Genomic DNA, 16266 nt, shown 5'->3' with positions numbered 1-16266 from the left:
TGGCTAAAACAGTCTTTAAAATCCCTCCCAGTCTGCCAGCCTGTGACTTTTCTGCCACTGCTGGTCATTACATAGGCAAGTGTACAATCTAATGCCTGCCTCCTTAGGAGCATTTGTTATGTTGTTTAAACTAGGAGCAAGCATTAATCGTTGCATCTCTTAAAGCAGCTTGGAAGCACTTCCCAGACACTTCTAAGTGAATGAAAGAATATGCATTTGGAATCCTGTGAGTTGACCCTTTATGTTCCACGGAGAGACACCTGAGAACTTTGTCATTTCATGATTATAAACCTACCACTACAGAGTGTCACTTTCAACATTTATCATTTTATCAGAGCTGCTATTTTTCTGGTTTCAAATGGCCACTTTTTTTTCCGTGTTTTTACATTTTCCTCTTTTCATCACCAGCATTAGCAGTTGGTGTTTTTTTGGGGAGGCATTTTTTCCCCAAAGAAATAAGTTATTGCTTGAGAAGAATGCCTGTATACACAACAAACAGAAGTCATCTTCAGATGCTGTTGTGCTGTGTCATTAGCCACACAGCCTCACCAGGCGTCCTCAAGGCTGTGCAGAGCCACTGCAGAAGCACAACTCAAAACCTCGTCTTTGCAAAACTGACAGGGACTCTTAGTGTGTTTTACTTACTCCTTTGCTCTTGATGGAACAGTGCTCCTGAATGGTAGAGAAGACCCCCGGTCATCAGTGTGCCACGCGTACTGCAATCACAAATTGAGTTAGTTTACAATTTGTCATTTCCCGGTCCCAGGTTCCAGCCTCCTTTCAGGAATGATGCCAATGAGAGATAAGGATATGCAGCTCCATGATTTTTTACGAAAGTCAGTGGGAGACCCAACGGGGCTGCATGAACTTTGTAATATTTAAGCTCAGTTTAACCTTTGTATACCTCATTCTTTGTGGCACAAGATCTTCCCTGTTCTCACACGGTAGCTTTCCACCTCTAATGACTATTACTTTGTTGGCATGTGTTGTTTTAGTTCTAGAATACTTACAATGATTACCGTAGCTGGAATGCATTTCTCCTCTTCTCATTTTATCTGTTTCCACACAAGATCTTGGCAACATTTATTCTTTCTCCTGAATTCCTAGACTTTCCACATTGTATTTTTATTTCTTCCATCTAACCCTGATTATTTGCATCCTCTGGTGCAGTATGTTTTCCTTTTGCTCAAACTGCCCAGTCAACAAGTAGTCTGAGTGCCTCTCCATCCTCATGTTTCCATCCTGTGCCATATTTTGGTTTCAGCCATAGTGAACCGCTTGTTCCCCTCCAAGTTCTGCACATTTGCAGCTCCTCTGAGCCTTTTTGCCTGTGCTATTCCACACATGTGACCTAACTGAAATCTACTTGCCTTGAGACTCATCTTGAGTGCTTCTCCACCCAGGAGGTCTTCTCTGGTCACTCCCCACTGGCAGCCCCAGAGATTCCACCTGTGTTCACCCACAGCATCCTTCTTGGGTTGTGAACATCTTTGTCTCCTTGAAGACAGAATCTGTGCAGTGTTTGTGGTCCTGTCTTTGTTTTGGTGCTCAAATACATTGAATGGGAATTTTTAGTTTGCATGTTGTGACACAGAAAACCTAATGTGATACGGTTCTCCTTCAGACTGTGCTCTGACCTCAGTAGGGAATGTTTCTACAATAACAGCTTCCCTTTCCCACACCTTCTCAATTCACTCCTTTATAAAGTTCATCCTAGTAATCTCTAGAAGTAATTCTGTACAAAGCAGGAGATTTGGCAGGAACTGTATACTTTCGAATCTGGCAAGCCAGGAGGGTTTAAGGTGGCTATTAAAGATTTTACAAATGCCATTTATACCAAAGAAACAGCAGTAGCATTTATCACTTGCTTTCTTGGCTGCAAAAAAGTCTCGGCTGAGCCAAAGCTGATTACGTTGGCCATGCAAGCAAGGTAATTTATTCATCATACACAAAATCTCCCCTTAACTAAAATCTGAATTTTAAGTGCTGACTGAAAGGAGAGCTAATGTATCTATCAGTGCACAATCGTCCCGTAGACCAAAAAGGCACTTAAGAGTACTTTTTAATCGTTTTCTTTCCTAAACCTAATTATTGTTGACTTTTGCTTGCAGATGTCTAATAATTAACTTATTCATAGAACATTAGTCTGTATTTTTTTTTTTGTCTTCACCACTCTCTAATTCATATTTTGCATGTCGTGGGGCTTTATATCTACATAAAGCTTTTCCAGATTTCTGGGTAGCTTTTATTAACAATACCTTATAAAACACAGGCTCAGCTGAATCCCTTTCCTGGCAGAAATTTGATATCTTGAGAGAACCAAGATTTCTGTTCTTCACCTTTCTCTGATTTATAGATGTGTCTCCCGCTTGCCTCCCTAAACTCTAAAGATCACCACTCATCATCTTGGTCTACCCACAGTCCAACACTGTAGACTTTCTTCTCTGGTTGTTGACAACTTAAAATGAATGCCAAGCTGAGATTTCTCCGATTCCTAGCTTTCTTCACAGACAACCTGCCCTTGAGGCTGAGCAGACCTAAGTGGGCATTCCACTCCCAGTTAAATCCCCTGACAGTTTCCCCTACTCGTTTACTTGCAAAATAGATCCTTCAAAGAGGGTTCATTTTGCTGTCTCCATCCCTGTGTCCAGTGTATGTGTGGTGGTGGTAGTGTGGGAAGGGGACACTGCACGTGCTCTGAAATACATACTGCAATTTTAAGTTTCTCAGCTTGCTAATAGTACAATGAAGAGACCAGAGGTTGAGGGACCCCCGAAGGGCTGAGAATAGGTAGATGTGTGTATACAAATAAAACACGGTGGGGTTTAAATGTTGTCTTCTTGTTAGCAAGTGCAAATTAAAGGAAATAGGCCACTGAGTGGTGTTCTCTCATTCAGTGTTCCGTTTTCTCCTCATTGCATCCTCTTTTCCCACCCCCTAATTCTACCTCCTTTCTTTGGGAAGTTAGCCTCGTCTTTCTTGGGCATGCTGATCCATATATCTTTCCAAAACGTCTAGTTTGATCTGCACAGATGAGGTGCTGGTTTCTCAGTAGCTCCAACCCCATCTCCAACCTCCAGCCTCCTTCAAGAAGGAAGCTCCTGTGGGCCCTCCACGTGGTAGGGCATGCCGTTGCTGTGTGCTAGACTCTTAGTTATTTGGTTCAACAGTAGCCTCAGTGCTAGCAGTCTTAGTTCTTTTTCCCCTCGGAATTTGAGGAGGTGAAGAAATCTCGTTTCTTCAGGAATCTTTAGAGGGGAAGAATTTCTGCAGGCTGATAGATGAATCTCGTTCGGTACATGGGTATGTTATGTGGACACAGAAGCAACCTTTCAGCTTCACTCGCTGACCATAGGTGTGACCATCTATTTGGGCTGGGAGGAATCCTGGTCCATGTGGCCTGGGGGAGAAATCTATTTTCTCTCTGAATGTCTTTTTCTTGTCCTTAAAAGACATATTCTCTAGGGGTTGTCTTAAATCCTCTGTCAGTGGTGGCCAACTCTCCTTTTTTCTCAGGGAGGAAGATGAGTACTCAGAACTGCGATCAGAACTCAGCCAGAGCCAACACGAGGTCAACGAGGACTCTCGAAGCATGGACCAAGACCAGACCTCTGTCTCTATCCCCGAAAACCAGTCTACCATGGTCACTGCTGACATGGGTGAGTCTGCCTGCCGTTACCACCAACCCAGAGTTTGGTTTCTGGATTGTAATAGAAATTTTAGAAATGTGAGGCAGCCTGAATTAAAATTTAATTTTTCAAGGAGTTTACTGAGTGGATGAAGTCACATGTATTTCAGTCCCTTACACATTACTTTGTTGGTCAAAATGGAACTGAAGCTTTCTGCTCTGATACAATTGTGATTCAAACATAAGTCACTTCTATTTGAAAATTCTGGAAGTAGGGAAGCAGTTTAAAAGGCTATTACAGCATTCCAAATTACAGTAATATCTGAACTATGATGGTGGGAATGGAAGGGATGGGATGGGGGCCAACACATTGCAGTGGAAGAACCCCAAGAGGTTTTAACAACTACTTGGGTTGGGTAAGAAGGAGGAGTCCAAAATGACTCCAATGTGTTGTTCCTCAGTGACTAAGAGAAGGATCATATATTCGTTAGTAAGGAAGTTTTGTTGAGAAATGAGTTGGGAAATAGTCATATTATGTTTGAGGTTGTAGAGAAATATCCATATGTAAATATCTGGTACGATGTATTTTAAACTGTAGGGTGTGACCTATTGGGTCTTGAAATTATATGAAAAAGTATTTTTAAATGAAAGCTAATAGGAAAGCAAGTGACAGTATTGTTTCATGAAATTTGTTTCTTGCATGTTTGTAGGCAGTAAGTTGCCAAATGAATGTTCTAACTGGGTTGCAGTCAAAATGTTACAAAACCACTGGTCTTGCCTACCTGGATATTTGGAAAGAGATTGAGGTTTAGGGAAGAGGCTTTGAAGTTATCTGGGCTAAGGTGATCCCTGTGGTTCGAAGGGTGTGGAGTCAAAAGAGGGAGGAGCAGCATATCTCAGGACAGACATGTTTACATGTATGGGAGAGAGGGAAGAAGAACCAGGAGAAAGAAGAGTGCATATAGTCAGTTTTCTTGAGTTTTATAATGAGTTTTTCTTGGAAGTTAAAATTTTGTTGGGGAGAGGGATTTTAATCAAATATTACATATTTGAGTTTAATTAAAATCCTATAAGTGCTACAACATTATGGAACACCGTAGTATGAGAGTGTATCCAAAGAAATTTGATTCAGTCTAGGGTTACAAGAAGGCTTCCTCTAGGAAGGAAGGAAGGATCTGGAGGATCAGTAGGAATTAGGCAGGTCAAGGAAGAGAATAGCATCCAGTGAGGGAGAGGAATGCATTTAAGGAGGTGACTGAAGATCATCATGGATGGAGGACACAGAGATACAAGAGGGGAGCTGGAGAGGTAGGCAGGAGCTAGGCCATGCAGAGTCTTACAGGCCATGCTAGAGACCATGTTTGGTCTTTACCCAAAGATCCACAAGAAGCTACTGAAAGATTTTTTAATAGTGGGGGAAGAGAATGAGATCATCAGATTTGTGTTTTGAATCAATCACTCTGTAGTGTGGAGAAAGAATCCATAGATGAAGAATGAGTTGGGGAGGCTAGCTTGGAAACTGTTGCAGAAGTCTAGATGGGCAAAATTGTTGCTCAGATTAGGGTGGTGGCAGCTGAGATTTAATAAAGACGTAAAATTGGCAAGATTTGCTGAAGGATTGGAAAGCGATTGAAGGTGGAAGGGTGTGTATGCCCCATAAGAGTTTATTTGCACAATAGATGGACAACAGGGCCACTCACCAATAGGGCACATAGGAAATAGGACCCCGTGGTTTTGCTTTGAGTTTTGTTTTGCTTGGGGCAGGAACTATATGATAGGTGGAGATCGTGTGTTCTGTTTGTCCATGGGTTTATAGTGTCTTGAAGTATTTAAGCAGAGATACTTCAGAAGGCAGTAGGTATTCAGATAAAAAAAACCAAGAGGAGAGACCTGGGCTGAAGAAAAGCAGCTGGGAGACATCAGGGTGTTTGCACGTGATAATTGTTGACTCTGTCATTGCCCCATTTGTATCTTACTTATCACATTGACATTTTAAATTACATAATAGTATTTATTTGCTTGACTGACTCTCCCACTAAATTCCACTAGGCAGAAGCATGTTTGTTTCATCTCCTAGTATATCTTCAGAGATTATCACAGGGCCTGGCACATAACGTGTTTAAAGATAGTAGTGGGAATGAATGAATGAGGTAATCAACCAATCCACCAGTCAGCCAGCCAAAGATGAAGGAATAAAATGAAGAGAGTGGTATTCTGGAAGCCAGTGCGGCAGAAGAGGCTCTAATAAGGAAGGAGCGATCAGTAGTCTGGATTGCATCTAAGGCCAAATAAAATGCATCGAAGCCATTGACAGCTGTATGTTGGTAGCAGCTTAAACCAGGCAGAAGTATCATGAGGAGTGAAGACAATTCCCCCAATTAAACTGAACCGAGACTCTGGGCTTTATGTTACAATACACACAACTCCCTGCAACCAGACCATGCGTGTGCCAAGTTCATACCAGCATGCTAAGTTCATACTCACATCCTGACTTCATACAGGCATCATAAATCTCTAACCCTGGCAGCCCCAAGCTTCAGGACTCTGTCTTCCGCCTTAGGCAGCCAGACAGATTTAAACAGCCTGGAAATTGCTAATCATTGTAGAGTGTCAACCCTATACTGATCCCTCTATTCACTTCTCTCAAATTGTATTTTATGGAATTAATAAGTGACCTGCACTCCAACAAAGTTCCATAATTAAATACATTTGGGAAGTGCAGGGATAAACCCACTTACATGGATGTCTTTCCTGTGGGACTTCTTGGACCTCCTGACATGAGGCGGTATCTGTAGCACTGGTCCTCACACAGAAGCCAGCGTCCGCCTGTCGGCGCCACGGGCATCCTCATTTTCCCAAACTATTCTTTTCATTCTGTCCCTCACTTAAAAACACATGGGTTAGTTATAACTGGTGGTAGCCTCTTTCCTGAGAAGACTGAGTTCCTGGAGGGGAGTGACCTTCCCTGCCCAGTGCTGACACGTGTTCTCTGTCCACACATAGAAGCTTTTTTTCTCATTTAGTCAGCAGACTCACTTGGGGCTGTGCTAGGTACTGGGGATAAAAGACAGAATCTGCTGTCAGGTCACTTTGCTTCCACCCTCAAATCCTTCAAGCCTAGAATTACTTGTAGATTCCCAGCACGCAGCCAACAGGGTGTTCCCTGCTTCTGGCCTCCTCCTTGGCCACTTGTTCTGTTTTTCTTCCAGCTCTAGCCACTCTGGCCTCCTGGCTTCCTGTTCCTCCAGCCTGAGCTGCTTCTCCTGCCCGGGGCTCTGTGCTGGCTGTTCCTTCCGCCTGGAGCCCTCCTTCCTCAGCAGCTGTCTCTGCAAAGGACCCCCGCCCTCCCCTCTAGAGTCATGCCTCATCCCTCACTCTTCTGCAGCCACTCGCCTCCCTTTCCCTGCTTCATTTTCTTTCATAGCATGGAGCACTCCCTGAGGATGGATTGTGTTTATACTCTCTTCCTTGTGTGTTATCAAGCTTTATCTGGCTGTCATGCCAGAGTGCAGGCTCCACGAGGGCAGGGACTTCACCTGCCTAATTGATCAGCATAGCAATGCCTGCACATAGGAGATACTCACATACTTGAGCAGCAGTGAATGAACCCCATCCCAAAGCTCACAGTTCTTTGGAGGATGCAGACAGGTCCACAGGGAAGACCTCACAGTGCAGTTAAGACTCCATAGCAGGCCTGCAGTGGCCCTGGTGATAACCTCGGGGAGGAGCGTGGAAGAATGCTTCCCAGAGGTCACAGCCGAGCAGGAATCCGGGGACTGAGTGGGGTCGGAGCCCGTGAGGAGGAGGGTGCACCAGGCAGGGGTAGCTCTGCCAGATCCCCCAGGAGGACAAACACTTGGGCACAACAAGGAGGAGTTCATGAAAGCTGCTCACACAGCGTAGTCGTGTGTTTGTTCAGCGGAACTGGCCGTCTGCCTCTTCTTATTCCTTTGCCATTTTCCAATTAAATTTCTTCAACAGGGAAAAAAGCTTCCATATATAAGCACCATTATAGGAAATCATTTAAAAGTAGCCATTTCATTATAGTTGCTATATTTGCAAACCTGCATTAGTAACCCAGAGATTTTCTTGAGCTGCAGAATTTGCTGCAGTGTATTTGCTGATCTCCAAAGATAATAGGACTAAGTCCAACCTATTCGCTTCATCAAAATACACTTTCTTTTGTTTTCATACCCCACCCATCAGAGTCCAGCTGCCCCTTCAGTAGGCTAGCTCCTGGGCACTGTCTTCCAAGCCCGGAGGAATAAACGATCCAATTAAAAAGTTCTTTGACTTACCTAAGCAGTCAAATAAAGGAGAAAGATTCCAGCCTCTGTCACGTTGCATGTTTTTTTTAAAAAAATTCCCTCTTTTCAAACCTGGTCACACAATTGTTCAGAAAATAAAGGTAATTAAGTGGACAAAGCCAAGGTAGGAGTCATTGCTTAGAATTTTTATGTCCTCCATCTGGCAAAGGCTTGCCGTTAAAAGAGAGGGTGGATATACCAGCTAACATGCTTTACTCACTTACCCTGTGTCAAGCATTTACATGCATCCCTCATGTTTAATCCCCAACCCGGAAGGATGCGCTGAAGAGCTCCTCATCTGTAAAATCAGGATAATGGAGTTTAGAGAGGGTAAGTCACTTGTCCAAGGCCACAAAGCCAAGAAGTTGTTTTTATTGTTGTCGCCTGTGTTTCTATAGATGGCTTTCCTTTGATAGTCCTTGGTTTAAACAGGAAGACATGCCAGTGGTTGATTTCCTTTGCTTACTGCAGTCCTTTGAGGTCTCTAGGGCTGATGGGGGAATTAGGGAGCAGCTGTGTGATCACAAGCACCTGGCTTAATAGCGAAGCATTTGCAGTCAGATTTTGTGGCCTTTCATATTAAAATAGAAACAACACTCTTGGACCCAATGATTCTGGGTATTGCAATAGAGCAGAGCACAGATGTGTGCACACAGGCTCATTGCATCATGCACGTTAGAGCATGTTTGGTGTCCTTTCCTGCGGATCATTTTCCCACCTCTGTTAATGCAACAGCAGTGCTTTTCTGGAGCAATTGTTTCCAAAACAAAATCCCTGATTGTATGGGCCTTTGCACAGCCAGTGAAGCGTTCTGTTATTTTGAGATCTCTTCTGATTTTAGGTGATAAATTTTTATTTTTCTGGAATTTAGCACTATCAAACTATTATACCCTCAGGATTGAAATATGAAACCATTATACCCTGAGGGTTGAGATTTATACCCTTAGGGTTGAACTCTACTCATACCCCAAAGTGTTCTATACATAGAATACCTTGCTTTCTGGTGTGATCACTTAGATTTTTCCTCTGTATGAGTAGGTTTTGGAGGACAACCAAGGAAGAATTTACACATGAAACCTGGCTTTTTGGTGCAGTTGTGACTGTGAAATATGTTTGATGCTAAAGCCAGATTTTCCTGGCTTACTGGCTCATGAGGCTTAATGGCTTCAGGAAAAAGTGTTTACAAGCGTCAAGCAGCCACTCAGAGTGAGGAGAGAGGGTCGGGGCAGGGAAAGGCAGCCCTGCCTCTTCCAAAAACAGTTTTTGCAGACATGGAGAGAACTGTTTACATAGGTAAAGCAGGCTGTCTGGAGAACGCTCGCTTTTTGCTAGGAATGAGGTAGCTAGATAGTCAGTGATCCTCTAGTCCACAGACTGAAAAGGTAGACCAGACTGAAAGTTGTACTCTAACTAGTTGATGTAACAGGCCAAGCCCTTTGTTAGCTTTTTCTTTTCTTTATATGGGCAACTTAATTTCTCTGGAGAGGGTCACAATATGGATCATCCCTGAGAACCAGGTAACAGTTTGAACACTGATTGACTGGAGCACTGGCTGGGGTGACTGTGTGTTTTCTCCCAGGGATCTGAGCCTGGTCAAATAAGACCTGTCTGCAAATGGTAACAGAGCTAAGCGACTGAGGAGAACCCCCTAAAGTCATTCCAGAATCTTCCTTAGAGTAACCAGGGTTGAGAGCAGGAAAGGTTATTTTTCTACTTCAGTTTGTGTTACTTTGGAATATTTCCCCCACAGTCTGCTGTTCCATAACTTTTCAGTCCCCAGAAGAGACTTGGGGTATAAGATGGAAATGGAAAAGCATTAATCTACAGCCTTTTCTCAAAATGAGCTCCCACAGTTCTTGGGATTCATGAACTCCTATTATTAACATAAACAGTCTTTATTTTCTAAACAGACCATGTCTTTTAAGGTTGATTTTGTTTTGGTTATTTGAAATTCATGACATAATTTCTCTTAAAACCAGCATTACAATAAAGGAGTGTTAGCTGCCGAAACCAGCCTCAGAAACCCTATGTAATCTGTCATGGAAATAACTTCGGGACCTTGCTAGTGTTGTTACCACATCCCCAGCCATCAGTGTGAACATTGCTGCTATGAGAAAATATTTTGTAGGTCACATTTGGATGCCAGAACCACATCTTCCCCCTCCTCCTGGCTGCATGGAAATCCTCTCACTCCTGTTAGCGTGAGGGCCACAGGGCCTGGGATGAGTGCTAATGGAGGATCCACCGATTGTTCTCAAGGGCAGGAGACAGCCTGTCTAAAGGGGATCTGGAGCTGCAGCAGGTGACCCAGGCAATAAGAAAGGGCCATTCGCACTGGAGGTTGGTGAGCCTGGGGGAGAGTGGGCAGAAATGAGGCCTGAGAGTTGGGCTGCGGTCAGTAATGACAGAAAGCCAGGGAGGCACAGTGAAGGGGTTGGAATTTATCCTCTAAACATACTTCTATTTCTTCAGGATTACTTCTCAAAGGTATTGAATGATTAAGTCTTTTCTTGTATATTGTCAGTTGCCGTTCCCTCTTTACCCCAAATATTTCCTCCCATCCTCTGCAAAACTGGGTATCATTCTTTTAAAGCTGTGCCAATTCAGGTGATCAGTAGTCAGATAAGTAGATTTGAACTTTTCTTCACATATGTGTGAAACAGAACTTTTCTTCCAGAAAAGTTCTGGCAGAAACCACTTGCAGAACATTTCTGCCACTGAGGCTGCAGGTAGATGGCTAGGAGTTATGTGGAAGTGCTGTCGCAGAGCAGAGTGGGGGATCCTAGATGGACACCAAGGCCAGTAGAGGCTCGCAGTCCTGGAGGACAGCTTCCTGGAGTTGATGTTAGGTAATCTTCCTTATCCCTTCATATTTATGACCAAGTTTGTTGATTCACAGAAACAAACAGTGTCAGGAATCCAAAGTGACAACAGTGAAAATGAAAACAAATCTCCAGCTGGTAAGATTTTGCTAAAATAGAAGTTCTGAAAATGCAGCCTCGATTGCTTTGAGAAAAGAAACAGAGATCTATAGTCAGAATGTGATGGGGTAGCAGCTTGCGCTTCTCAGGCCCCCCACCCTGACTTTGAAAGAGGAAATTGTCCTTGACCCCTTCTCAGGCCTCGTGACAGGGGTGCCTCGCTTACTCAGTCCGCAGCTCTCAACCCCTCGAGGGAGGAGGAGCACGCAGGTGAGTGGGTGCAGAGGCCGGAGCAAGTGCTTTTGAGCATCAGCAGGAGCAAAACTCCGGGATGGCCCCACAGCAGCATCTCGGGGGAAGACCTGTGACCCCCCAAAGCTCCAGAGGGCATGTGTTACAGTGCTCTTTTAGCTTTGCCGTTCGTGGACAGCTTAAGTGTTAAACAGCTCAGTGAGCCCTCTGCCTTTTCATGTGAGGCAGTTGCTCTCCACCACTGAAGGCAGAGGGTCAGTGTGACACCCTTTAGCATCTGCACCCATGGCACCCAAGTTCTTGTTTGACATCCAGGAAAAATCAGGTGGCACAAAGGATTGAAGGGTGGTGAATACAGAGAATTTTATTGCCAATAAAAGTGGCTCTCAGCAGGAAGGGGAGCTAGAAGGGGGATGGAATGGGAAGGTAATCTTCCCCTGGATTCTGGCTGTCCTCAGCCGGACTCCTCTCCAAAGCAATGGTGTCAAGCCATTGCTCTGAAGTCAAGCTGCTGCTCTCTGACATCAAACCACAGTCTCTGACATCCAGCTGCTTCTCTTCTTCTTCCCTTCTCTGCTCTCTGCCAGTTGGGTCAGGGTTTTTATGGGTATAGGATGGGGGGCGGGGTGGGCCATGGGTGATTTTGGAAAAGGTAGCATTCCAGTGGGGAAAAAAGGTTGCATATTCTCACTTTGGGCCATGGTTCTAGGCTTCAGGGTGGGGCTTCACCAGGGACCCTGCCCTTTTCTGCCTAGAATTTCTCTGCCTCCTGTCCCTGTCAACTTGTGCCTGTGTACTTGGTGATCATTTGGATGTAGAAGGCATACTTACAAGAGAGCTCTCCTGTTCTGGTGGCTGCACTGAGAATTGGTCATGTTGTGCTCTCCATGTTAAATCTCCGCTGCAGCATATCCAGACCATGTGAGACCTTCTTGCCTAGTGTTTTCTCAACTTTTTATTTTAAAGATCTTCAAACTTACAGAAAAGGTAAAACAAACCTCCATAAACCACTCATCTTAATCAACCAATTGTTAACACTTTGCCACATTTTGATTTTTTTCTCTCTTGCTCGCATTTGTGTTTGTGTATACGTTTTTTTCTGAGCCATTTGAAAGTTGCAGACATCATGATGCTTCACCCCCTAAAGCCATATGCATAAACCTCTCAAGAAGGAACCTTCTCCTATAATAAACACAGTGCCTTCATCACACCTGAGAATTTTACCACTGATGAAGCATTGACAATCCACAGTCCATATTCAGATTTCCCCAGTTGTCCCATTAATGTCCTTCGTTGCTTTTGTTTAGTCCCAGATCCAGTCAAGGCTCACACATTATATGTAGTTTTCATGTCTTTTGACTGTCCTTTAATCTAGAACAGATCCTCCCTCCTGCTGTTTTGTCTCTCGTGACATTGCCATTTTGAGGACGTCAGTTGGTGGTATAATAGAATGTCCCTCAATCTGATGATCTGATTGTTTTCTTATAAGATTTGAGGTTAACTTTTTTTTTTTTTTTTTTTTTTTGCAAGAACATATGTGGGTTATGGTCCTCATTACCATGTTGCAGCAGGAGGGTCCTAATGTCATTTTGTCCATTACAGGTGATATTGAGGAGTTTTTAAACTACCACAACATTGTTCTCATAAGTCTTCTTGTCTTAGGTAGACAGAGGCAACATGGGACACAAAGCAAGGGGTAACCTCTATCGATACTCCTTCTCCCTTCCTTCCAGACCTTTCAGTCTTCTCTTTGGTGTTCAGCCCTAAAAGATGACTATTCTGTTTTCTAATTTTCTATGTTACTTTTTTTTGGTTTGTGTTTGTTCCTCAGTGGAATTAAAGAGGGCCTTGCTGTATGCAGAGTACAGAGGAATGCTCAAAAAAAAAAACAACAGCCCTCCTGGTTTCAGCTGTAGAGCTACAACAAGATCTGAACTGTTACATCCCTGGGATATAACATCTTGCCTTTACAGAAAGTCTGTATTGATGCTGAAAGAATCTGTAGGTCTCTCTTCCACCTTGAATTGCTTTACCAGGCATGGTGTTTGCCCAGTCAGAAAAGAGGGGTGGGTGGTGTGCGTTGGCCCTCAGGAGGCGGCAAGGATATGGTGAATGGCCAATCCTGCTACAGCACACATTGTAGCAGGCCTACAGATGCTTCTGTTTCTTAGCCTGGCTAAAATTCTCTGTGGCTTATGTCTCTAACTTCACTGACAGCTTTCTACCTTGGGGATCTTAATTGAAAGCTTTCTACCTTATTAGCAGGCTGTGATAATGTCATTTGATATGTTTTAAATTTGATGATACTTGATTAACAAGTGAATTAACAAAAACTTGGGACTTTAAAAAGTTGGCTTATAAAAAGTCTTCCATTGATTTTACATGTTAATCTCATCCAGTGTCTGTAGAGCACACGTTCCATGCCCAGCACTGCGAGTCTCTGGGAACCCACTGTTGAATGAATGAAATCATCAACTTTTAGGGCTGAGTGCCAAAGGGCTGGGAAGGCTTCCTGGAAAATGAGATTTCAAGGCTGTATTAGTCCGTTTTCACACTGCTATAAAGAACTACCTGAGATTGGGTGATTTATAAAGAAAAGAGGTTTAATTGATTCACAGTTCCACAGGCTGTACAGGAAGCATGACTGGGGAGGCCTCGGGAAACTTAAAATTATGGCAGAAGGTGAAGGGGAAGCAAGCACATCTTACATGGCCAGAGAAGGAGGAAAAAGAGAGAAAGGGGAGGTGCTACACACTTTTAAACAACCAGGTCTCATGAGAACTCACTATCACGAGAACAACAAGGGAGAAGTCTGCCTCCATGATCCAGTAACCTCCCAACAAGCACCTCCTCCAACACTAGCGATTACAATTCAGAATGGTTTTTGGGCAAGGGCACAAACCCAAGCCGTATCAAAGGCAAAGCTTAATCAAGACCCAGCATGGAAGGCTTCCAAACCAGGCAGATACCTAACCACTAGTGTGAAGCAAGTACCGATCCCCAGGAACATGTGCTTTTGGAAGCTGGAACCATACTTTGGAGCAAAGTCATTCTGGTAAAGAGAGGACTGCTTGGTTGGAATCAGGTGGACCAGCGGAGTGTTTGTAACATCTCACTTGTTGGAGCTGCACTTTTATTTGAGTTAGGATTTTTACAGGGCTTGTTTGTTTAAAAAAGCAACTTTTAACACCTGATTCAAAATGAACCAACTCTGCCGTAGTTAATGGTGTCAACTCTGGTCATAGGCATAGCTGATCCTAAGTGAGAAAGAAGAAAATCAGCTTTGCCCACTGTGTGTGTTTAAGCAAGAAGGCTCATTAGCCTTCTTAGTTTTCATAGCCATGAATGTCCTCTTACCTCCTTTCCAGATTTCCAAAGTATAGTAAGTCCTCAGTGTCATTGATAGGTTCCTGGAAAATGCAACCTTAAATGAAATGACGTGTAACGATACCACATTTATGGTTAATTCATATAATCAAGAGTTAAGTTCCTGTAGTGTATTTGTGGTCACAGAAATGTTAGTGAATTTCTAAATAGAGACCCAAAACACTTCTAATATTAAACGTGGGAATAAACTTGAGCTATATGTACATTTAGGGCAGATTAATAAAAATAAGGGAGATAATTATTTAACCCCTTATTCTAGGTCACTGTCGCAGGTAGCTGACGCCTATCCCGGGAGCTCAGGGTACTGGATGGGAATCCACCCTGGCCAGGTGCCATCCCATCGCAGGACACACACATTCGTTCTCTCTGTCTCTCTGTCTCTGTCTCTGACTGGGGCTATTTAGACATACCAGTGAACTGAACGTGCTGAGCTTTGGGGTGTAGGGGAAACTGGAATACCCAAAGATAAACCACACAGTCATGGGGAGGGGACAATGTGCAAACTTCACACAGACAGTGGCCCTAGCTGGGAATCCGTGTTTCCCTCCTCATCTATGTTAAATAATGAGACGATGTTGAACAAAATGTTATTTGAGGACCTGCCGTATGTGGGTCTTTCCCCAAACAGCAACATAAAAACCTAAGGCTCTGGTTCTCATTAGAAAAATATAACCTGAGCTGTGTATTCTTGAGCTCTTATCAGGAGGCCAACTGAGGAAAACTGCATTTAGAAAAGAGGAAAAGGGCAGGAGGAGCCACTGACTCAGGTGGAGGCGGGCAGAGTGGAGGAGCACCGTGGGTTGGGCGTGCGGAGTCCCGGGGTCTGCGGCTGGCCCCTTCGCAGATGGCTGTGGTTGAGAAGCTGGGCCCAGCATTGTCAGATCTTCTCATTTTACAAGAATAGCCATAAATTTTAGCAATTTTTAAAATGTTGACAATTAACTCAAAAACTGTTTTAAAAATTAAAAAAGACCACGCCAGACACCATAACCCCACCCCATGTGCAAGCACATCTTTGGCTGCAGATGACTGGTTTGCATCTGCTGGACAAAGGGGGAGGTCCGTTCCATCCAGTCTTCTGGGTCCTGTTCAGTCTTATCAGACAACTTTGAAGACTGAGTGCCAAGATTATGTGAGCCTAGCGCTCCCCAGAGTTCCCTTTACCTTGTACCTTAAATGGTCTGCAACTTTAATTTTAACTGAAGGTTAGCATAAGAAGAAACCATATGAAATCTGCATATGTGTGAAACTGGCTAAGGAGACTGGCGTCACATCACTTCACACCACGTATGAAGTACCGTGTACCCAAATCCTTCTAGTCTCTGTTGCCAAAAACACCTTGTCTCCCTTGTGAAACCAGAATGCTTCCTCCTTTCTGTCAGGAGATAATTCATGTTTGCTCAGGCTGCCAGGAAGCTCAAGGCTGGCTGGAGGAGTCAGCCCTCAGCTGGGTCAGCCTCCGTTTGCTCACAGCCTTTCCCTGATCCAGTCACCGTGTTTTCTCCTTATTTGTGGCTGCTCATGATAAGCAACCTCAAATTCTTTGGAAAGAGGCACAGTACAAATACACTTAAAGGAATGTGTATTTGCTACCAAAGGCCTCCTCTCTGTCTCCTGGACATAGTAGCAGTTTCCTTTGATGTATAAAGCACAGCACAGGTGGCTCACACCTGTAATCCCAGCCACTTGGGAAGCTGAGGTGGGAGGATTGAAGCCCAGGAGTTTGATACTAGCCTGGGCAACGTAATGAGACCCCTGCCTCTGGAAAAAA

General features: G+C 43.9%; 1 protein-coding gene across 2 annotated transcripts in view; it reads left to right on the top strand.

Moving 5' to 3' along the window:
* Positions 1-16266, top strand: part of MCC (MCC regulator of WNT signaling pathway) — a 465432-nt gene that overhangs the window by 368016 nt on the left and 81150 nt on the right. For both annotated transcript variants that reach the window (XM_017959782.3, XM_003899999.5), the window contains one exon: positions 3517-3659. In XM_017959782.3, coding sequence (XP_017815271.1) covers positions 3517-3659 — 143 coding nt within the window. The remainder of the gene's footprint in view (positions 1-3516; positions 3660-16266) is intronic.

The sequence above is a fragment of the Papio anubis genome, chromosome 5, assembly GCF_008728515.1.
Source record: "Papio anubis isolate 15944 chromosome 5, Panubis1.0, whole genome shotgun sequence".
Taxonomy (NCBI): Eukaryota; Metazoa; Chordata; class Mammalia; order Primates; family Cercopithecidae; genus Papio; species Papio anubis.
This window is presented reverse-complemented; position numbering and strand designations above follow the sequence as displayed.